A 25,972-nucleotide genomic window follows, 5' to 3' on the forward strand; every position below is an offset into this window, starting at 1 on the left:
AAGCATTTGTTTTCACAGAACAGAATCAGTACTGCGGAATAAACTGTATGTAGCAATTATATTCAGACAAGAAAATACCGATACATTCATCAAGCTGTATTTAAAGGTCATTATCAGTGTAACTAGATCATCAGAAAGAAATCAAGACTTACATGGAGACCTTCATGACAGTCAGAGGAAAATAAGATCAAGTTTTCCAGAAGGGTGTCTCATAGACGACACCCAACATGTAAACCTTTGTCAATCCAAGGAAGTAATGTTTTGCTGAAAGGGGAACAATGTTAACAGTTAACGAAACCATGCATATGAACACGCATTGAACACACGTCTTTATATTGCACCAATGTATAGAATATTTCTCAAAAAAATCATTTTGTCAATTATAAAAATCTCCTGATATCAACCTGCATCTTTCGAATCTGCAAATTTTGTTGTCAACAAGAAAATGTTTTGATGCTTTGAGCTGATTAACCTTCGCAATCTGCTTAAGTTGAATGTTAATTCACTAAGTGAAGTGGACGGACGAACAGGGGTAAAGAACGAACTACAAGGTACACAACTTATGTCTCTTTACTATCATGGTGCAACATAAACATGAGGCCCACGGGCCTTAACGGTCATCTGACTACAAAAACTTCCAGGTTATTTGTCTTACTAAGAAGATGTTCTCCTATTTCATATTTTCTTAATAATAAAATTGGAATTCAATCTCACTTGAAACAGTAAAATAACAATAATTGCGCAATTTTAATATGACCTTCCTGACTGCCATGTCAAATTTTTGACAAATTCAAAAAATAACAATTTGTTGTCTTCTTTTCCACCAGTGAACTGGAGAAGAAGTTTAAAATACGTTTTTCAAGATGACGGCAATGGCGGTTTCAATAACATTATGTAAAGGAAGCAACGTTATCAGTCAACTCTGAAACTAACCTATTTGTTTTGCAACATTCAAGCATTTCCTTAACTCGACATCGATACTTATGGGAAAAGCTTCCTTTCTGTCGCTGCTAGATCCATGAACAAGAGTCCCATGTGCCTTGACGGTCATCTAACTACAGTTTAAAGAAAGGAGTTTTGAATGAAATCTTACTAAGAAGCTATTTTCCATGATGCAGATGGTAGATTTTTGGAGGAGCAGGTAATTGTAACAAGTGTTACCTATTTTTTGACAGAAAAGTTGGAGCTCAATCCAATTTCTGAATCTTTAGAAGTTTGAAATAGATGTTTTACAGGAAATACATGATTGCGCAATCAAGTTTCAAAATGGCCTCCCTGGCTGCCTTATTTAAGTTTTGACAAGGTCGAAAAATAACAGCACATGGATGGCTACCTTTCCTTAACATTCCCATCAATTTTTTTACTCAATGGCACCAGTGGAACTGGAGAAGTATTAAATATGTTTTTCAAGATGTCGGACATGGCGGCCATCTTGGATGTCAGACATACATGAAAAATAACAACAGTGGGTCAGGAGCATCTCGGGATTATTTCATGCAAGTTTGAGTTCAATCCCACAGGTGGAACTTAAGAAGTTTGAAATGTCAAAAGTTTACGCAATGGTGGACGGCACAAAGCGGACAACAACAGATGAAGAACGATGGCTATATAAAAATAAACTCTTTTTTAAAGTATATTAGACAACAATATCAATGCATTAGTTAACACGACAGAATATATAAACAAACAGAATCAGCCCTTTTAGGTCACGATGACCTATTTTTTGGGTCATGATGACTTTTTTTCGGGTCATGATGACCTATTTTCGGGTCATGATGACCTATATCTATGCCCCACCCTTAATATCCCCATTCTTGTCATTTTTTTGTTTTATTATGTATGGAGGAACATGATTAAGTAAACTAATAAAAATCAAGTGAAAAAACTTCAACTGAAAACAAATTATAAAGCTGATTTATTTTTAAAATGGGGGGTTCATTTCACCGCAGTTCACTTCATCATTATGGTATTTTGACCCTGGTTCATTTCCCCATGCTTCACAATATCATGCTACACCACTTGTATGATATTTTCTTCCTTACAGGCAACTGGAAAATAAGCAACTCTGAATGCATGTAACAATATCAAATATCCAGTATATTTGTGCTGGACATAATAAGAGAACTATGAATTCAGACAATTGTGTTTTATTAGTGCTTTCATATCTGCATACCTGTCGGTACAAGTGTACTCACCGAAATGTATAAACGTGCAGATTACATCAAGTACAACTTACAATTTGCTTTGATAATGTATCACCAAACATCAAGATTATATCATGATAATCCACATTGGAGTCAGTTCACAGAATCGTCAATAAAAGTTGTTTGAACTATACGAACAATAAAACTATAAATAAACGACATCACATTGACATATGCCCATCAGGGGCACAATATTCAATACAGAGTACCTTCATTGTGATTCTTTCTCTCCTGATTTGTTAAAATACTTAAGGACTGATTTCATTATTCTTTTCTAAACATGTTGCAATCTTCCTAATAAAGAAATTGTCATGACACAACAAAATACGGATGTTTATTGTAAAACGGTACCTATCAGGTGACATTATAATCTGTAGTGAATTGTTACATCAAACAATCATAGCTCTCAAATGTTTCTTGTCCCAGTTTGGTACAGGCCTGAAAAATATTGCTCACGACCTTCCTTAACGTCAACCAAGAGCATCTGAGTCGTCAAGTCTAATATGACGTCTTCACCACTTAAAAAAACAAAACGCCCTCCTATAGCTATTGTTTGATCATAGTGCTTATGTACCTGTTCAGTGGGATTGTAATTCAGTGCATTTTGCATTGTTTCTATGTGAGTGGATAATTAGTCATGCACTACACAATTGAAATGTGTATCGATGAAGATATTTCATGATGTGCTGATTTATTTTCCAGAGAAATGTAGTATCATCAGATACTCAGTCGAGTATCAAGGAATATCACTAAAATGTTAGTCATATTTACCAATTCTCATATATGTACAAACGTTTTACATGTCATCTTTATACTACATCAGAATATTGCAGTGGATACAAATAAAAGCATCTCATGAAACATCAATACATAATAACTTCTACACAAACAGTACTCATACTACGTGGTTGGCTCTGTAGATAAACTTTACCATGGACTTAGTTGGCATGAGATTCTGTGGTCTGCACCTTAGTTATACGTGCCTTAATGGCAAAAAAAAAAAAAAAAAATTCCTGTGAAACAAAGACAATGCTACATACACTTACATTAAATAAATAGCATTGTGTGACTAGTCGAACTATTTACAAAAGTTGGTTTCCGATTATATTGATATAAACTTTACAAGAGGTGTCAGATAGAAGTTAAGGTTTATAAAATACAAAAAACAATTATTCTCATGGTCACAATATATGCATGCCATACTTTATAGAAAACAATTATTCTGAATGACCAAATATCATGATAATCCAATAACATTGCTTCTATATCAGATATGGTGAAAAATATTAAATAAAAAAGTTTTACTTTCATACAATCCCACAAAGACAAAAAACATTTTTCTTATATCACACTGACACATTGACATACTGAGTGAAAAACATATACTGAGTACCAGACAGGTCATCTGTTGTATTCAAATCTACACAAATATTTACTTTGTTGCAAAAACATGTCATCTGGAACAAGACATCATCTACCAAATAAAACATCAACATCTGATAATGCAAACATTGGTATCTGATCAGGTGATATCTAATTGTGTGGTGAAATGTTGCATCAGACAATCATAGCTTTCCAATGTATCCTTACCTTAGTAAAGTCCTGAAAAGTACTGGTCAAGACTTCTGGTAAATGTGAACAAAGAACATCCGAGTCTCTAGCCTAGTATATCTACTTATTCACCACAGGTAAGGATGCATGTCCAGAAACATAATATCTTTTTTTAAATCTTTAATGCCGTTATTAATGACAGAAAATATGATTCTCATCAAAAAGATACAAAGATGTATTTAATTTGTTATTTATCAATAGATTTCATATATCAGGAAAAACACAGGAAAATGATCACACTTTAATGTGTCCTAAACACAAATTGTTCAGGTCTTTTGTGTGTGTGTCCTATATCGGTATAGAACATCATAAACTACATACCAACCAAAATGCCAGTTAAGGACTGTAGACAGTGTTGACCCTCCTGTTAGCAACATCAAAATCAACATCAGGATAGAAATGTCTGCAGTAAGTGTAATATTAATCTAAAACCAGGAAAATTGTATCCTATAACCAGTTATATAGTAATAGGTTAGCTACTTTTAATGATATAAAAGGCAACCTCTCATCATGTTTTAATCGAGATATGAACATGTGGTCTTGTAAATTGTCCGTTTAAGCAGACATATGCTTTATAATTGAATTTGACTAGCACAATTATTTTTTAATTTATCACTTATTCATTTTAAACACTTACAAATACAAATGTATCCAAATACATGATTCAGTTTCATTCTTAAATTGAAACATCAGTGCAAGTTGGTGGTATGTGGAGTACAAAAAGATTCAATTACACAGTAATTTAGATTTTTATACCTAGATGCATATACTGTCTTAACAAAAAGTTTGGTTATTTTTATAATTTCTTAATATTTACAGTTGTATTGCATTGTCTCAAGATAAAGCCTACACACTTATTGTATGCAATTATCAATATACATGTGTTACAATTAGGCTTGCACAAAAATACCAGACTCAAATGTTTAAAAGAATTACTTGTTTGAAAATAGCTGTGCCTAAAAAAAGTAAATATAAAAACATGTAAAACCCCTATATTTTAAATCGAACGTGTTCAGAAAATCAGCAGAAAAGCATGTTGGCCGCATTCTCCAATAATGTTTGTCAAAAAAAAAATAAAACAAAACGGTGCAAAGTCTAGACTGATCGAACATGCACAGTGCTAGTTGTAATGGATTGAATGAAATATCCATATCATCCAGTTGTGTAACCATGTTGTCTTTCAACCATGTCTAGAATCACTGCAGGCTTCTTATCCAAGTCCACATTTCTGCTGTCAAAATATCTTGAAATTTGAAACTTGCTAATTTGTTTACTGTTGTCATTAGATACCCCAACGGCATCAACTATTGCTTCCGGTATAATTTGGCTGTTCTTTTGAAGTCTCTGATGTTCGAACAATGTGTAAAGGGTAATGTGGGTTTTTTTTCTTCAAAATAATGAAAACTGGTGATTATCAAATATAAATGCACCAGGAAAAATATGTAGATACCCAAATCAGAATTAACTTTGTAGCTGGTACAAAAAATAATGATAATAACAATGAAAAAAATTAAACAAAAAATTTACTGACCATTTCTACATAAATAATATCAACATACTTTAAATAAAATATATATATAAATTTGATATGAAATAAAAAGTGGAATAAAGGAATGGCCAAAACAAATCACGATATACCAAAGGTAAATTCTAAATCCATCACGATATACCAAAGGTAAATTCTAAATCCATCACGATATACCAAAGGTAAATTCTAAATCCATCACGATACACCAAAGGTAAATTCTAAATCCATCACGATATACCAAAGGTAAATTCTAAATCCATCACGATATACCAAAGGTAAATTCTAAATCCATCACGATATACCAAAGGTAAATTCTAAATCCATCACGATATACCAAAGGTAAATTCTAAATCCATCATGATATACCAAAGGTAAATTCTAAATCCATCACGATATACCAAAGGTAAATTCTAAATCAATCTTGAATTCATAAGATACCACCAAGAGGGGAATTAATAAATAGTATAATTATTTAAAAATCCTACTCCAGTAATTCTTTTTTTTCCTACTATCTTTTTAAGATACTCCGAATCCAATACAAAACCCGACTCTTACAGCAACAGAAATGCAAAACTTCTCAAACTTTCATATATTTTCTTTATGTGTAGATAATAATAGCACACCAAATATCCTTGTACAAAACATCTGAAATTAATTAAATGTTAAACGTTAAAACAAAAATTTGTAAACACCTGCTATAATGGAGTAAAGTGTTTAATTTTCAACTAAGCATGCAGAGCGAAGAACACACATGGATGTTCAACAGGTCGTTGTGAAGCACAAGCTGTGTATAAAATAAGGATGTAAACTGTTATCTGAATGGACACGAGAAGATGTGTCAGTGTAATATAAAGAGCACATTCATTGTCATCAATATGGACGAAGAAAAAGACTGTAGAAATGTAAAACTATAAACATACATTATATCTAACTATTTATATACAAAAGGGTATCATGTAAATGTAATATTTATTGCCAGAGTTTTTCCCTGATAAACATCGATATTGTTGGATTTGAGAACTTCCAACAGATCTAAAACACCTACCAATAAATCTAGCATGCAAAACAGTTAATTTTACATATCAAAGAGTATTGCATTTAGTACAAGATAAGTAGGATTATGATATGTTCATAATAAAGAGACCAGATATATTCCATAACCTTGTTTAACACATGAATAATTGATATAAAACCAAAATAGGTGATCATGAACTTGGACCCTTTAAAGTGTGATTAAATAGTATTGTGCATTAAAGTCACTATCAGATCATTCATCAGACGATGTAGTCGGCAAAACTCAGAGCTGGTGTGCATGTGGTCTTTCCACCTTTTTTGTAAGTTTTTAAATAATAATCTTTTCCGCAGATTGTGATTAGATTTTGTACGACATGCTTACAATTAACCTTGTAATGTATTTACATAATTATCCTAATGATTTCTAAGTTGTGATTCACTTAACATTTCATTACTTCCTTCATTCATCTTTGTTCTGTTTTACAAAAATCCTGATCTTTTTCCAATGTGTATTAGCACAATCTGATAGAACCCCACCACGCAGGCAATAAGACATGCCAGCTGATGGAGGTTGTCATCACAAAGACAGATGTGTCTACAGCAATAATCAGGGACAATCTGGGAAAATCAGAACTTTGCTGTAAACCCTAGACAATAGAGAAGGTGGAGAGGTCAGTGAAATGTGAGGAATAAAAGTGTACCCAACAGATATGACAAGGTATGCGGAGAAGTCCACGTAGATAAAGAACATCTCATACATGCCAGGTTGATTGCCGAGAAGTGGAACTACTGTGATAGGAAAATCTAGGAAAAGTGCAACGCCATGGTGAAGAACAATCAAACAGATCTCTGTATTAAAATGGAAAACATGAGAAAGTGACCATGTTGCACACAGACTGAAAAAAGTGTTCAACAATTGGGAATAGAGAAACACAAAAAAGTCGCAGCTATGAGCAGTCAGAAGCTATAGACAATATCACCAACAAAGCTTATCTCAAAGGTAAACGAAAAAATATGTTGGGAATGCATTAGAGTAAATCCAGAACGTACACCCAAAATCTCAAATGAGATATTATAATCACAATAAGAAAATGCAATACTTTCTTTATGACTAGAAGGATTCAAGAAATACACTACACGTGAACAGGACAGGTCACTGTTGATATCCCTGGGCAACATGGATGCACTCGTTTTAATTATCAGACTGAATACAATGGAATTGTTCCAAAGAGCAATTGTTCAAGTCTAAATGTGAGGGACTGTATGTATGAGTGTGAGGGTATAAACGTGAGTTCTTGTTCCATGCATTTCCCAGTCGGAATGTAATGAGAGGATCTAGTTAGAATATCACCACATGCAGGGCTTACCATCGCAATGAGACAGGTCAGTCATTTTTCAGTTACCGTCTTTGTAAACTCTGGGGTAGGATTTAGGTGTACCTTTAATAACTACTGTTTAAAGTCCCATTGAAATTACTTGTAACATCTCTGAAGGAGGCAACATTTCATTACCTGTTATTAATTGCCAGAGATGAAATTGTGTCCACAAACATTACCTGTTTTTTTTTCATAATGTTTACAAACACCAATGTATACATCTATAACACTCCTTTCAAATCTAAATATTAAAATAATTAAATTAAGGTGCAATACACGTAAAAATCATTTCCAATAACATACTAGATTGCAAAAATGAAGATAATGAAAAATGAAATGGTATAAAATTGTTGATAAAAAATCTTTTTCTTTATAGTTATCACGATGCAAGAGCATAAAGGTGAACTCATCATAGGTGATTTGATCAAATTGATAATGAAAACTAATACTAATACTATAGTACCAAGTATATCACCTGAAAAAAGCTCTCCTATAGTGTATAAAAGTCACAACAACATCAGGTAAAATTTTAAAAAAGAATTTTAAAAAGTAGATAAAACAAATTTGATTGAATTCATTCAACACCTGATCATACTTTTTTATAGTTGTAACTGTATTCCTATCTCATAACATATTGTATTAATACACATCTTACTGTCGGTAAATATCAATTAAAATACATTTAAATCTCGGAAATTTCTAAATTTTTGTATACATTGTTTGTGACTTGTCCAAGAAAATAAAAAAAAGGTATTGATACAGTACTATCAGAGACTTACATTACACATCAAGTATAATATCAGCAATGTCATCAATGCATAAAATTTCAAACATGGCAAGATTTTATCAAGCAAACCGAAAATAAATCCAAACATCTGTATTCCTTTTATTCTGAGTACTCTATAACACTGTTAGAACTTAGAAGTCCTTTTCATTCATAACTACGGTAATAAGTGCATGCTAACAATTTGCACCATTGAGAAAATACTGTCACTGTGAATTTCAACACTTGTATAATCAAACACTTCAATTTGAAGTTTTGGTAAAAGGCAAAATTAATCAAAAACAATAGCATTAATGCTTAATTTACTTTTTAAACACATTAATGTTGTACCCTATGAAAGCATTAGTACCACTCAGCTTTTCATATTAACAAATTCTACAAAACATTTAGCCTGTGCTTACCAGAGAGACAATATTATCACACTCGGCCCGACATTTAGCCCGTGGTTACCAGAGAGACAATATTATAACACTCGGCCCGACATTTAGCCCGTGGTTACCAGAGAGACAATATTATAACACTCGGCCCGACATTTAGCCCGTGGTTACCAGAGAGACAATATTATCACACTCGGCCCGACATTTAGCCCGTGGTTACCAGAGAGACAATATTATCACACTCGGCCCGACATTTAGCCCGTGGTTACCAGAGACAATATTATTACACTCGGCCTGAATCCTTTTTATAAATTATTTAAATCAATGAACACAAATGTATGTTTCTATTGTATAAAAAAGGATTCACTGAAAAGAAAGACCAGATGGATTTGCTGTGCATAAGATTACAGATAATGGTAGATATAATACTGATGCAAACTACCGGATTTCTGACAGAGAACATGAAGTAGAAAATAATATATTAATCATACACATCTAGTGCATTCAAATAAATCAATCATTAAATTCTAAACATTCCATCTTTTATTTCTACCAGTACACCAAATCTTCTTAAAAAAGATAACTTCTGGAGATAATATACTCATTAGATAGACATTGACTACTCTGTAAAACTTTAGGTAAGAAACAAAATATGTTTCATATTCTGCTATCTACCTAAAAGTGAACATTTTACAATTATTATCTGACAAACGCTCTTCAAGTTTGGATTCATGCTGTATGATACAAATGTATTGGTACAAAAAAATCTACTGTACAACCTAAACTGAAACCTCAGAAGTTGTTTAACCTAATTGAATGTCAACATGACACAAGATGTATCTACATTTATACTAAAATCAAATTTGAAAATTATTTACTCTGATAGTTGGGTTACAACAAAGATATTGAGAATGTGTTAACACATCAAAGATATTGAGAATGTGTTAACACATCAAAGATATTGAGGATGTGTTAACACATCAAAGATATTGAGAATGTTTTTACACATCATCAAAGATATTGAGAATGTGTTAACACATCAAAGATATTGAGAATGTGTTTACACATCATTAAAGATATTGAGAATGTGTTAACACATCAAAGATATTGAGAATGTGTTAACACATCATCAAAGATATTGAGAATGTGTTAACACATCAAAGATATTGAGAATGTGTTGGCACAACAAAAGTTAATCACAATCCAAATGCGGGTTGTAGGGTGATACATTTACACAAGAACTTTATGTGCAAATTCTAATAGAAATCAACAACAAAACAATATCAATATATATAAATACCATTGTAGAACATTCTGGTACTGAGCATTTCTTTTAACAAGCATTCTTCTCATTGCTTACTTAAGCTACAAAAATAAACGATAATTGTATCATAGGAGAGACAATTAGTTCCTTTTATAACACTTTTCCAAGAAATAAATTAAACCATTTTAAGGAGGACAAACAACAAAAACAAACAAGAGACCCAGAGGGCCTGTATCGCTCACCTGGATCTTTATGACCAACATTACTATATCTGTGCATATGTTCCACTTTTAACACATTTGACCCCTGTGACCTTGACTATGGGTCAATGTTATTTCTTTTACTTTCTTGGACTTGATAAAAGGAACATACTGGCCAAATATAATGATTCTAGGCTTTTCGATATTTCAGAAGAAATTGTTTAAAACGTTTTGACACATTTGACCTCAGTGACCTTGAATATAGGTCAAGGCCATTTCTTTCAGCAAACTTTGAAGGACACCATAAGAGGAATATTCCAAGCATATATAATGATTCTAGGCCTTCTGGTATTTTGGAAGAAGTCGTTTAAAGGTTTTAATACATTTGACCTCTGTGACCTTGAATATTTTTCAAGGTAATTTCTTTTTGCAAACTTAGTTGGGCTTCATCAAAGGAACATTTCAGTCATATATCATGATTCTAGGCCTTCCGGTATTTTGGAAGAAGTTGTTTAAATGTTTTAACACATTTGACCTCTGTGACCTTGGATATGTGTCAAGCTTTTTGTTTTTTTTTGCAAACTTTGTTGGGCTTCATCAAAGGAACCTTCCAGCCAAATATGATATCTCTACGCCTTTCGGTATTTCAGAAGAAGTTGTTTAAATAAAAAGTTGACAGACACCAGAAGGACGGACGACGAACGACAGACGACAGACAACGGATGACAGACGAAGGATGCCGCGCTATGGCATAAGCTCACTTGGCCCTTTGGGCAATCAGCATGTTTCTATAAAGATTACCACCTGCTCTAAATGATAAGGCTAATACAGGAAGCACTTTTCATGTTTATCTTGACACTGAGTGTTGCTAAGTGTGATTATTTAAACTACTGTTATGTAGAAGTAAACACAAATACAACAAATCAAATAAAAGCAAGGAGAAAAAGACCTCAATAAATACTAGTGATGTATAGAGTTCCACTTTACAAGACCAAGGCCAGTCAGTTATCAACAACATGACATGTCCTCAGCTTTATTATTCCATGTGTTCACAGATAAAAATATTGATATTTTGAAACACAAAGTTGAGCATCTATATAGAAAATAAATAGAATTTTCGTACACATAAGTTAACACTTCTGAAGCCTCTCAGTAGAGCCCAAATTTCGACCCTTGATGTTCTGATAAAGTCACATTACTCCAAGAAATTACTGAGCATTTAAAAACCAAATGATTTCACATTAATTATCTGTATATTTATAATGCTGAAGACTTTCAAAGGTTTTTCATCAGAGAAATTGATCTCCATTGAGAAAAGTAAACCAAGAATTGATTAAACATGAATTACACAAAATGCAAAGCTCAAGATTAGCATATTTTTACTTCACTATAGAATTAGCAGTTTTGGCTTTTGTTGCACATCAAAAAGTGAAACCTTTTTTCATTAGAAACTTTGTAATATGTTGTTTGACTGATTACAGAGTAAGTAATATGTAAGATCTGATAAAACATAGACACTTTGTCACTATTCTAGTAACCAGTATTTTTTCCTTGACAACATGAAAAATGAACTTCTAAATATCTTGATTCTAATGAAACTATAAATAACAAAAACAAAATAACTTAATCAGTATCTAAATATAAACAAACAAAATCAAAATTTAAATAAAGCATGAGATCCCTGATGGAAGCACCATCTCCAAGGAGGAAAATTTATTTTACATGTTATTATGACGTTGTGCATTATAATTACTGTATAAAGAAGCAATGAAATGAACAACTTTCAAAAACAATATCAACAAACCATTGCTATCTGAGAAATTCAATTATTTGCAGAAATGATAATAAAAAGTGAATTTAGATATGACTGGACAGCTGGAGAAAGATCCATCCACCACTTTTCAATAAGTAGCAATAACAGATGGCCGCTTGTCAGCCATTTTGGTTTTTTTTTTTTCAGTCCCTAAAGCACACACGTACCACTGAGGACCAGGAACCTTCATGTAAACTTTGAGAGAGATACTATCCAGTTCTTCTCATGAGACAGCGATAACAAACTTTCTAAACTGAAATCTGAGATAACGGCCTCTTGGCCACCTCATTTTCCCAATCAGTCCCTTAATCAAACAAGCACAACAAGAGGCCAAAGGGAAGCTACAAATACAGCCAGAATCTGGTACATGTAGGCCTCAAACCTGCCACCCTGAGGTGGAGAACTAGTGATACAAGACCAAGATGACCCAACTCCAATTCAGCTTGTCAAATTGATAAACAAAACATACAAAGATCATGACCCTAAAGAAATTTGTGGAATAACCTTCATCAATATTGCATACAGTATAGGGCTGTTACAACTCCACAATAACAGTTCCAGATTGTACGGGGTTTCTCAATTGTCAATGATCTTAAAATAGCTCACACCAGAACACCAAAAAATACACTTGCATTCGCTTATAACAGTATCCTGAATAATCCTGCATAACATATAAAGTTTGGCACTCCTAAAATATACCTTTACTTATGTGTGCATTCACTTGCTGATAATGGGGTTTACTAAAAACTTACTAGGTTACTAAAAGACCTGTGAATCTTTTAACTTGAGAGGAGGTCATACCCATGAAGGTTGGACACAGATTGGAATTTAGTATGTGTAGTAGCGAGGTTGTTGTGGACCTCTCATTATTACATCCGATGAGAATACAACCTGTGCTGAAATATTCCCTCTAAATGAAACATGGATTTTGTCTGCAAAGATTCATAAAACAAAACAAGTATTTGCTACTAAGTTTTTACAAAGCAGTGGAAAATCTTCATGTGGTCCTGAAGATCAGTTTAAAACTGGTAACTTGCATATGTTGCTGAGAATGATATTGGTACCATCCAGGGTAAGAGGTTTTGGTGGAGCTCGTCCAGCTCTGGGGTTGACTTATGCTTACCATGGACGTAGTATCCACTGAAGGCTATGTCTACAATGTGTTGATCCCCTGGCCAGTGTCCAGTTGTAGCCTAATGAGGATAACAGAGACATGTCACATTATCACCTATCAGACAACGTATACTGGCAAAAAAAGAAAATAGATATCTATTGTTTAAAAATTTAAAAACTCTTATGAGAATTCTCTTTCATGAACAATCCACAGTACCCTCGTGTTTGTATGATGTGTCATGAGTAAAAATACCACAGGTGATATTCATCATCCCAGAAGGTGAAAATATGTCAACTATATGGTAACCCTAGACAAAGTAACACAAAGTGAACAAAGGGCCGTAACTCTAAATATGATATTTTTGTGGTAGTGATGAAAGTTACCTGTATATCAAAATGAAATTGCCATGGTTCCTGTGGGGTCTCACCATGGCCATAGTAGATGAAGTAGGAGGTCTCATTCATGTCTGGGAATGTATAGACAGGCAATGGTGTACCTGGTAGTATGGACCAGCCTACCAGGGTCATAGCAGGCTGGGGGCTGATATATACCGTCATGTGGTCAGGACCTACAAAACAGAAACAGATTATACCAGGCTGGAGGCTGATGTATACTCTTTTTCATAATATCAAATAAAAAACACAAAGAAATATTAATCTGACACATATTTAGACTTATCCAGAGCAGCAGATCATTGAGTTACCTTTGACTTGAAAAGTAAGACGGAGAACATCAGGAGATACAGAGTGTCGACTGATCAGAGAGGGTTCTACCTTTGGCTCTGGGCTGATAGCTGGGGTCGGCATGTATTTACTATCCCTGTTCAAAGATAATGCCAAATCTGAATGGCCACAGGACATTATCATTAACACAGTAACTCTGGATATGTTTATAACTTAAAATATACAGGGTAATGGCCACAGGACATTATCATTAACACAGTAACTCTGGATATGTTTATAACTTAAAATATACAGGGTAACATTTATTTTCAAAGGGCAAGACATGTCAACATGTACATTTGATAATGTTTATTAGTACATACCTTGGATTGAGTAAATGTAATATAGGTATAAAGTAAGGTAGACCGTAGTATGGTCCAGCCCCTCTCAGTTCTGTTGTGGCTGTCTTGTAAACAGAAAAGTGATCCTTATGTAGCTGGTCCTTGAGGTAGTCTTGTGGTAAGTACCACAAACCACTGTCAGAATGGACCATATCTCCTTTAAGATTGTAGTTTTCTCTGTTGATGTGCTTAAACAAAAAATATCACTAAAGTTAGTGAGAACTAATTATAATCCCTCATCAAGAACATGATAAAAGTTAAGGACTTCAGATAATAAAATTTAAATGAATGAATAGTCATTATATGGCTAAAGCATAATGATACAGGAAATATATATATATACATAATAATTTAAAAAACCAGGAACATTGCAACATTTCCATATCATGTAACAGGTGTTCACCAAATTAAAACATAGTCTCATACTTACTTACAGGTTTATATGATAATTTTAGAAAATCTAAATACTAAAAAGACTTAAAATGATATGAAAATTAACCAAATTTCTAATTGTGATTTTAGGCATACAACTTATTAATACAAGAGTATCAGAGAAACTGATGAATGCTTCCAGAAAACAACTTTATAGGACACGATATTTTAACAAAGGGCAATACTGCCATAATTAAGTGACTGCCCTAAATTTGATACACATTATTTTAGTATGACCAGTGTATACATTTATGTTCATTATCTTAGTTTTTAATGCAAGCAAATCTATTCTCATGACACAAAATTATCTTAGCATAACTTAGCGATAACAAACTTTCAAAGTCAAAATCCAAGATGGCCATCTTTTGGCTATTTTGTTTTTCTGATCAGTTCCAAAATTACATGGGCACAGCCAGAGACCAAGGGGAATCTACATATGAAATTTGAGGGAGATCCATATCTTACTTTTCAAGAAACAGCAGTAACAAACTTTATGGCAAAAATTAAAGATGGCTGCCTGTCGGCCATGTTGTTTTATTCCTCGGTCTCAAATTTCAAATGGGCACAACTAGGGACCAAGGGGAACTTACGTATGCAATTTGAGAAAGATCCATCCAGTACTTCTCAAGAAACAGTGATAACAAAAATTGTTTACAGACGGTCGGACAACGGACTACCAATGCAAAGTGATTTGAATAGCCCACCATCTGTTATGAGAGACAAAAGGTCCAAGGGGCCTGCATTATTTACTTGGCAAATTCAGCTATTCAGTTATTTATTAAAGAATTTCAAATATGATTTCTGAAATAATTTTCCTATAGGGTTCCAACCTTGTTTTCAAACAGAAATCAGATTCACTATTCATAAAAAATTGCTTCTGACCAAAATTGGACAATATCCTTGTATGGAAGTGTGATTTAAAAACTAACATTTCCAAAATTGGGCCCAAACTGGACAAAATCGAATCATTCCTACAGGAGGAATAGGACTTTAAAAGATTTTGCTCTATTTCCCCTATTGTGCCTCAACCTTCCTGCCTCATGGGGCTCCGAGACCCACAGTTTATGCAAAACTGATCTTCCTTCACCCAAGAATGCTTCAGACAAAATTTGATTCCAATAATTCCTTCATGGTAAATAGAATTTTAAAGAATATTCTAGTTTTCCTCTATTGGGCTTCACCCCTCCCGCCCCAGGGGGTCAAGACAATTACGTCTATACAAGATTGATTCTCCTTCATCTAAGAATGCCTCAGACCAATATCCATTCTTTCCTACAGCAGGTGTAGGATTTTAAAGAATGCACTAATGTCTCCTATCGGAACCTACCCTTTCTGTCTCAGGGTGCCAAGATTTAGCATGTATACAAGATTGACTCCTCTTCACCCAAGAATTCTTCTGACCATTATCAATTTATTCCTACTGGAGGAGTAGGATTTTAGAGATCTTCCAAAATTTCCCCTTTTTGGCCCCATCCCTCAGGCCCTTTGGAGCCTAGAACCAATATTATGCAAACTTGATTCCCTTTCCCCAAAGGATCCAGCAAAATCTGTGCAGTCATTCATAACCAGTAGCAATATCTATACTGAGAGGAAAAAGAAATGCAATTAGGAATTTCCAGGTCAACTACGGGAAATAGAAAAGGGTTTTAGAATGTAATTATGGTGTAACTTGAAGATAGTTGACCACTCTGTCATCTACGAGAATTTCATTCGTGTACGCTAAGTAAACCTTTCAAATTTGACGTTGATTCAAGAGTACCCCACGCAAAATGAAGTGCGTTCTGGACCCATCAATATCGTGTGTGCCCCCCACGAGCTGCAGTAACAGCTCTTTTGTGCATTAAGTTGATCAGGGTATTAACCCTCCTCATTGGTATACGATTCCATTCCTCATCCAACGCCAACGCCAACTGAGCGACGTTGATTGGAGGATTCGGCCTACGTCTTATCCTTCTGTCCAACTCGTTCCATAAATGTTCTATTGGGGAGAGGTCAGGGCTGTATGCAAGATAACCATGGCAAACCATCGCTACATGCGGCCAGGCGTTGTCCTGCTGAAACATCAGTTGACGCTGCTGTACTAGAGGAACAACATGCGGCGCTAGGACTTGATCTCCATAGCGGACGGTCATGAGATTTCCCTGAATAACGACCAGAGGAGTCTTATTACCATGCGCAATCCCTCCCCATACCATGACCAATCCTCCTCCAAAGCAGTCATTCTCTATCATGCAAGCATCTGCATAGCGCTCGTGGGTTCGTCTATAGACACGACGTCGGCCGCCTGCCCGGTAAAGTGAAAACCTTGACTCATCTGAGCACAGGACCCTTCTCCAACGTTGCATTGGGAAGCGTCTTATGGAATGTGCGTTCAGCCATTGCATTCGTCTGGCACGTCTCCACGCATTAAGCTGTGGTCCAACATATGGCCGCTGCGGTCTTAGACCAAAGGCACGCAGTCGAATACGCACTGTCTTTGGATCAATTGGAACATGATGACGCCCAATTGTGTTCCTTGCTGTTTCTGTGGCCGTCAGAAAGGTGCGAAAGTTGCATTGCCCTATCCTGCTGACACGTCGTCACACGAGGGCGACAGCTTCGGGGACGGTCTGCAACCCTTCCGGTGGCATGTAGTCTTTGGATGAGACGGCAAATGTTTGATGGATGGACTCCAAATTGATTAGTGACCTGATTTTGTGGGGTAACTTGCATAAGAAGTGCAATGGCACGACCCCTGTCAACTTCAGACAGTCGTGGCATTTTTTACAGTGAACTGTTTATGCTTAAAATGTGGGAAATCAAGACGGATATGTCTGAAGATTCGCACACACAGATTTTGAACTAATCCTTTATACTGGGTTCGAGATATCGTGCTTTTGTCTTTATTCTTTTGTACAAGCTGCGTGCGCAGTTCAGTTATGCATCATTGATTTTAATAAGGTACCATAGGGACCTAACCGAAATGCACACATTTGTCAAGTTTCAAGGGTGTACGGCAAAGATTTAATTTACAATATTAACTTTCTGCTAATTGCATTTCTTTTTCCTCTCTGTATATAAAAAATTTGACTGGCGTCAGATGTTGGATGTGGCACGCTGTGGCATAAGCTTCAGACCACGTAAGCTAAAAATGAAGAAATGCCTATTCTATGAGCCTGGGTCAAAAAAGTCTTTTTGTATATAATTATCTACATAATAATTACACAAACATTGTATATCTTTTCTTACTAAGTATTTTCTAAATGAATACTCAACACAGGGGTTCTAAAGTAAAGACTCACCACATGCGAAAACCTTTGAGGGGTTGGAGAGTCCTTGTCACCACTAAAGGGAAATCCTAAAGGTGTAAATAGAACAGCTAGTAAACCTATAATAAATACAGCAGCCAGAGTCCTCGTAACGGGTCGCATGTCACAAAGGTAAACCAGGCCAAACTGAAAGTATAGAATTACTGTCATCAACATCCCTAAAATGATGAGAAAGTACAATTTCTTCACATATCCAGAATCCTTTAGAACATGTTAGAGCATGTGTTTTTTTGTTGACATCACTTTGTTATGCATCACATGACTACAAAATAAGTTAATATAATGATAAAAAATAAACAAATCATAATATAATCAGCAAAAACAATTCACACATTGTGACAGTTTTATGAGGGTGACTCACCAGAAAGTGACAGTAGTACATTACATTGACTGTTGTATCAGAGTGACTCGTCCAGGAACCAACAATGGGACAGTACAATGACTGCTGTATCAGGGTGACTCATACAGGAACCAACAATGGGACAGTACAATGACTGTTGTATCAGGGTGACTCACCAGGAACCAACCATGGGACAGTACAATGACTGTTGTATCAGAGTGACTCATCCAGGAACCAACAATGGGACAGTACAATGGCTGTTGTATCAGGGTGACTCACCAGGAACCAACAATGGAACAGTACAATGACTGTTGTATCAGGGTGACTCACCAGGAACCAACATTGGGACAGTACATTGACTGTTGTATCAGGGTGACTCACCAGGAATCAACAATGATACAATAAAATGGCTGCTGTATCAGAGTGACTCATACAGGAACCAACAATGGGACAGTACAATGGCTGTTGTATCAGGGTGACTCACCAGGAATCAACAATGGGACAGTACAATGACTGTTGTATCAGAGTGACTCACCAGGAACCAACAATGGGACAGTACATTGACTGTTGTATCAGGGTGACTCGCCAGGAATCAACAATGGGACAGTACAATGACTGCTGTATCAGAGTGACTCACCAGGAACCAACAATGGGACAGTACATTGACTGCTGTATCAGAATGACTCATCCAGGAACCAACAATGGGACAGTACAATGACTGCTGTATCAGGGTGACTCACCAGGAATCAGCAATGGGACAGTACAATGACTGTTGTATCAGATTGACTCACCAGGAACCAACAATGGGACAGTACATTGACTGTTGTATCAGGGTGACTCATCCAGGAACCAACAATGGGACAGTACAATGGCTGTTGTATCAGGGTGACTCACCAGGAACCAACAATGGAACAGTACAATGACTGTTGTATCAGGGTGACTCACCAGGAACCAACATTGGGACAGTACAATGACTGTTGTATCAGCGTGACTCACCAGGAATCAACAATGATACAATAAAATGGCTGCTGTATCAGAGTGACTCATACAGGAACCAACAATGGGACAGTACAATGACTGCTGTATCAGGGTGACTCACCAGGAATCAACAATGGGACAGTACAATGACTGTTGTATCAGAGTGACTCACCAGGAACCAACAATGGGACAGTACATTGACTGTTGTATCAGGGTGACTCACCAGGAATCAACAATGATACAATAAAATGGCTGCTGTATCAGAGTGACTCATACAGGAACCAACAATGGGACAGTACAGTGAGTGCTGTATCAGGGTGACTCACCAGGAACCAACAATGGGACAGTACAATGACTGCTGTATCAGAGTGACTCACCAGGAACCAACCATGGGACAGTACATTGACTGCTGTATCAGAATGACACATCCAGGAACCAACAATGGGACAGTACAATGACTGCTGTATCAGGGTGACTCACCAGGAATCAACAATGGGACAGTACAATGACTGTTGTATCAGAGTGACTCACCAGGAACCAACAATGGGACAGTACATTGACTGTTGTATCAGGGTGACTCACCAGGAATCAACAATGATACAATAAAATGGCTGCTGTATCAGAGTGACTCATACAGGAACCAACAATGGGACAGTACAGTGAGCGCTGTATCAGGGTGACTCACCAGGAATCAACAATGGGACAGTACAATGACTGCTGTATCAGGGTGACTCACCAGGAACCAACAATGGGACAGTACAATGGCTGTTGTATCAGGGTGACTCACCAGGAACCAACAATGGGACAGTACAATGACTGCTGTATCAGGGTGACTCATACAGGAACCAACAATGGGACAGTACAGTGAGTGCTGTATCAGGGTGACTCACCAGGAATCAACAATGGGACAGTACAATGACTGCTGTATCAGGGTGACTCACCAGGAACCAACCATGGGACAGTACATTGACTGCTGTATCAGAATGACTCATCCAGGAACCAACAATGGGACAGTACAATGACTGCTGTATCAGGGTGACTCACCAGGAATCAACAATGGGACAGTACAGTGAGTGCTGTATCAGGGTGACTCACCAGGAACCAACCATGGGACAGTACATTGACTGCTGTATCAGGGTGAATGACAGTGGGACAGTACAGTGTGACTTTTAATTATTGATCAACTCACCAGGTACTGACAGCAGGACAGAACAAACAAAGTGACTAATGATGCCAAAGCAAGGTCTGGGTGTACTGTGGTGCCCACGCGGCCCATGGTGGGAATGATGATAAGAAGAAACATATAGATGATATACAAAGATGACAGTAGTGGCACCAGTATACCACCCAGGTGTAACATCAACATCAATTTTTTGTTATCTGAAACACATAAAAGAGCAAAACCATTAAACTGATCCTATATGGCTCACAAGTCCAGTAAATTTTCAATATCATAGTTTAATTTCCTCATTTATGCTTGAAATAACATTTTGTTTACAAATTACACCATAAATATGGATCTATCAGGTATTTTTGGCAATCATGTGGATATGTAAGAAGCATTTATATGGCTATATAGGTATTATTTATGTGGAAATGTAAGTAACATTGATGTGGATATGTAAAGTAACATTGGTGTGGAAATGAAAGTAAATTTATGTGGAAATGTAAGTAACATTTATGTGGATATGTAAAGTAACATTGATGTGGAAATGAAAGTAAATTTATGTGGAAATGTAAGTAACATTTATGTGGAAATGTAAGTAACATTGATGTGGATATGTAAAGTAACATTGATGTGGAAATGAAAGTAAATTTATGTGGAAATGTAAGTAAATTTTATGTGGAAATGTAAGTAACATTGATGTGGATATGTAAAGTAACATTGATGTGGAAATGAAAGTAAATTTATGTGGAAATGTAAGTAACATTTATGTGGAAATGTAAGTAAATTTTATGTGGAAATGTAAGTAACATTGATGTGGATATGTAAGTAACATTTTTGTAGATTTTGTAGTTTTTTCTTGAATTATTTGACAACGGCTTGATTTTTCACAACTGTGAGGTATTTTCAATTTCGATGAATATTTATGAAGACTGATTATCCATACATTTTGACAAAGTTTGAATATTTGGACACTGTGTACTTAGAAGAATCAGAATTGGTATTTTAATTTGATTGCATTGCCAGGTAATATATAACATGAGATTTTAATGTGTCAAATTATTTGTGTTTTGTTTATTTATGTTCGTGTCTTGATCTTTTTGTCATTTTTTCCTGCGGTTTTGGAGTACCACAACACTCATTGACACTAATTGGTGATGAACTGAATCCAATGGATTTGATCACTCGACCAATGAGGTACTCCGAAGCTGGGGAATAACTGAGGGGAGAGGAACTCCTATTATACTATATGGTATAAGCTAAAATATGTTAATTATACATTAGCTAAATCAAAGCAAAAATGACACGTCTATGCGACAATCTATATCACCTGATGAGATCTAGGGTGTAAAAGAAGACTACATACCTTGCCAGTGTATAATGGCCACCTGTGTGACACACTCACGGAACACTAGGGGAAGCAACACCCACAGCATCACCAGGTATGACATGCCAAGACCAAGGTATGTCAGGATTAGATTGGCTACTGCCAGCTCACACAGAACGGTGTCAAAGAAGATTTGCTCCACATAAACTGGATGCAAACCCTAGCAGCACAAAAGTACATACATACCCTTAACTAGCAGCAGTTTTTATTGTACGATTAGAACAATTTGTATGACAGGATATCTACCTTTTTATCATCAAAAACTTGTTCTTTGTTCATTGGATTTTATTTTTATTTCGTCTTAAATGATAACATTGATCAATAAACAAGAAAAAACTTAAACTGTCTAAATCTAAGATTGCTACATATCAGCCATGTTTGATATCTCTTACCTTAAAAAGCCTGGGTTTGAGGAATTGCTGCATGCTGATGATGCTGATAGAGCCAGGCAGAACAAACAGAGGCCATATGGTGTAGGTGTTGGTGTACCAGAACAAGGACCGGCCACAAAGGCTGAGGGGCAGGGCCACACCAACCGAAACCACCAGTATACATACAATCCATGTAGCTGTGGTCGCCACACATGCAGCAAGCATGTTCTTCAAATGTGCATAACCACTCATAGCAGTCATCACAGGAGCTGTTGAGGCAAAAGTTACAGGATTGGTCGTGCAGAATAGGGAGGTAGGTGAAAAAATCTTCAAAAGTACAAAGTCTGTTTACATATACAGAATCTCCAATGCCATCCTTTCTTCCCTTGCATTGGTTTATAACAGAAGACTACTACAGATGGATCTATGTAGACTTTGGGATCATTTGTACTTATCAGTATACAGTATCTTTATACACAAAAGATGAGATAGTAAGGATTGTATTACTGGTGTACCTTGTGATGCTTCTGCTGTCCTGTTAGCCTTCCTGTAAAATCACAACAGAATCAAATGACTTTTTACATCCATTGCAACAGACAAGAAAGATGTTCCGTAATTTACATACCAATTTTGTTTGTATATTATTAATGCTAATCCAGTTACAGTGAGAATACAGCAGGGATCTGGAAAAATATTTTAAACCACTAGGCACATGACTAGTGGACTGAAAAATATACCCGTCAATCAGCGAGGTTGTGACATGTGACCTTTTTTTCTATTTTTATTTTAAGTTTTAGTGAAAAAAACTATGCAGTGATGGCTGCTTTGCGTCAGACATTGTGTGCAACTTAGTAGTGTTTGTTTACATTCTACTGACTAGGTGCTGCTAAATACAGACCGGTACATGTTGGCACTGCCCAAGAGCATCTGACATCAGTATGACCGCGGGAAAATGACTATATTTGCTATATTTGCCGAGTGCTATATTTGACGTCATGGGAGTTGCGGTGTAATCAAAAGTTAGGGTGCAGACTGGAATATTTTGTTTTCGAAGTACTGTAAACACGTTTCTTTGTTTTAAATTTTCTTTACATTTTTATTGAAATTTAAGTTGAAACATTAATTTCATTGGAAAAAAGTACTCGTCCAACGGACGACTGACAAAAATAAATCTGGTTGTCCAAGACAATTTTCACTTGTCCATGACGACCGGACGAGTGCTTTTCCGGACCGCTATTTACATATACTTACCTATAATGTGCATCATTTTCTATAAAACCATTTTCCACTTTTGTATTCTGCATTCCTGACAAAATAAAGAAATAAAAAAAATATTTCGAATAATAAAACAATTCAAACAGATATATTTTAGTAATTCTTACAAATAAGATCCTGCATATTTATGTTGTAATTTGAATTTTCCCTACATTAATTAACTTATGCATTTTATATAATACATAACATTTACATTTGCAAATGCAACAGCACTGGCAGATTACTTTTCACAATGATATACTTTGACTGTAAGATTGGGTATGTTAGCAGTGACATACCTGTGCTGACCCGGCCAGCCTTCTTCCACAGTAAAATAAAGGCGCAGCAGGATACAATACAGTTGAGGATAGAACCAATACGTTTGGGATAGCGAACTACTACAAGTCCTACCACATCATAAAACACCATGGAGCCATGGCGATCATCACCAGGATCAGCAAGCTTAGGATTTGTGGCAAGAGCTTGAACAATACTCAACAGGTTCTCACCTAAAATAGTACAGGTTATTACATAAGTTACATCAGGTAACAGTACAGGTTATTACGTAAGTTACATCAGGTAACAGTACAGGTTATTACGTAAGTTACATCAGGTAACAGTACAGGTTATTACGTAAGTTACATCAGGTAACAGTACAGGTTATTACATAAGTTACATCAGGTAACAGTACAGGTTATTACGTAAGTTACATCAGGTAACAGTACAGGTTATTACTTAAGTTACATCAGGTAACAGTACAGGTTATTACGTAAGTTACATCAGGTAACAGTACAGGTTATTACGTAAGTTACATCAGGTAACAGTACAGGTTATTACATAAGTTACATCAGGTAACAGTACAGGTTATTACGTAAGTTACATCAGGTAACAGTACAGGTTATTACGTAAGTTACATCAGGTAACAGTACAGGTTATTACGTAAGTTACATCAGGTAACAGTACAGGTTATTACGTAAGTTACATCAGGTAACAGTACAGGTTATTACTTAAGTTACATCAGGTAACAGTACAGGTTATTACGTAAGTTACATCAGGTAACAGTACAGGTTATTACATAAGTTACATCAGGTAACAGTACAGGTTATTACGTAAGTTACATCAGGTAACAGTACAGGTTATTACGTAAGTTACATCAGGTAACAGTACAGGTTATTACGTAAGTTACATCAGGTAACAGTACAGGTTATTACGTAAGTTACATCAGGTAACAGTACAGGTTATTACGTAAGTTACATCAGGTAACAGTACAGGTTATTACGTAAGTAACATCAGGTAACAGTACAGGTTATTGTTATTACGTAAGTAACATCAGGTAACAGTAGGTTATTACGTGTTATTACAGGTTAAGTAACATCAGGTAACAGTACAGGTGTTATTACAGGTTAAGTAACATCAGGTAACAGTACAGGTGTTATTACATAAGTAACATCAGGTAACAGTACATGTGTTATTACGTAAGTAACATCAGGTAACAGTACAGGTGTTATTACATAAGTAACATCAGGTAACAGTACAGGTTATTACGTAAGTTACATCAGGTAACAGTACAGGTTATTACGTAAGTAACATCAGGTAACAGTACAGGTGTTATTACGTAAGTTACATCAGGTAACAGTACAGGTGTTATTACATAAGTAACATCAGGTAACAGTACAGGTTATTACGTAAGTTACATCAGGTAACAGTACAGGTGTTATTACATAAGTAACATCAGGTAACAGTACAGGTGTTATTACATAAGTAACATCAGGTAACAGTACAGGTGTTATTACATAAGTTACATCAGGTAACAGTACAGGTGTTATTACATAAGTAACATCAGGTAACAGTACAGGTGTTATTACATAAGTAACATCAGGTAACAGTACAGGTGTTATTACATAAGTAACATCAGGTAACAGTACAGGTGTTATTACATAAGTAACATCAGGTAACAGTACAGGTGTTATTACATAAGTTACATCAGGTAACAGTACAGGTGTTATTACATAAGTAACATCAGGTAACAGTACAGGTGTTATTACATAAGTAACATCAGGTAACAGTACAGGTGTTATTACATAAGTAACATCAGGTAACAGTACAGGTGTTATTACATAAGTAACATCAGGTAACAGTACAGGTGTTATTACATAAGTAACATCAGGTAACAGTACAGGTGTTATTACATAAGTAACATCAGGTAACAGTACAGGTGTTATTACATAAGTAACATCAGGTAACAGTACAGGTGTTATTACATAAGTAACATCAGGTAACAGTACAGGTGTTATTACATAAGTAACATCAGGTAACAGTACAGGTGTTATTACATAAGTAACATCAGGTAACAGTACAGGTGTTATTACATAAGTAACATCAGGTAACA

The 25,972-nt window shown here is 35.6% G+C and overlaps 1 protein-coding gene across 1 annotated transcript in view; it reads right to left on the bottom strand.

Annotated features, from left to right (window-relative positions):
• Nucleotides 1-13,190: 13,190 nt before the first annotated feature.
• The window catches only part of LOC132554116 (endoplasmic reticulum metallopeptidase 1-like), a 43,210-nt gene continuing 30,428 nt past the window's right edge, over nt 13,191-25,972 (bottom strand). Inside the window, exons 6-16 of the mRNA XM_060218417.1 lie at nt 23,883-24,092; nt 23,581-23,635; nt 22,845-22,876; nt 22,351-22,598; nt 21,938-22,118; nt 20,596-20,786; nt 18,062-18,214; nt 14,331-14,536; nt 13,989-14,104; nt 13,669-13,853; nt 13,191-13,364 (exon numbers count right to left, since the gene is read on the bottom strand). Of these exons, the coding sequence (XP_060074400.1) occupies nt 13,191-13,364; nt 13,669-13,853; nt 13,989-14,104; nt 14,331-14,536; nt 18,062-18,214; nt 20,596-20,786; nt 21,938-22,118; nt 22,351-22,598; nt 22,845-22,876; nt 23,581-23,635; nt 23,883-24,092 (1,751 nt within the window). The remainder of the gene's footprint in view (nt 13,365-13,668; nt 13,854-13,988; nt 14,105-14,330; nt 14,537-18,061; nt 18,215-20,595; nt 20,787-21,937; nt 22,119-22,350; nt 22,599-22,844; nt 22,877-23,580; nt 23,636-23,882; nt 24,093-25,972) is intronic.

This window comes from Ylistrum balloti, unplaced genomic scaffold (assembly GCF_031769215.1).
Source record: "Ylistrum balloti isolate Yb309-2 unplaced genomic scaffold, AGI_CSIRO_Ybal_v1 Utg370380, whole genome shotgun sequence".
Lineage (NCBI taxonomy): Eukaryota > Metazoa > Mollusca > Bivalvia > Pectinida > Pectinidae > Ylistrum > Ylistrum balloti.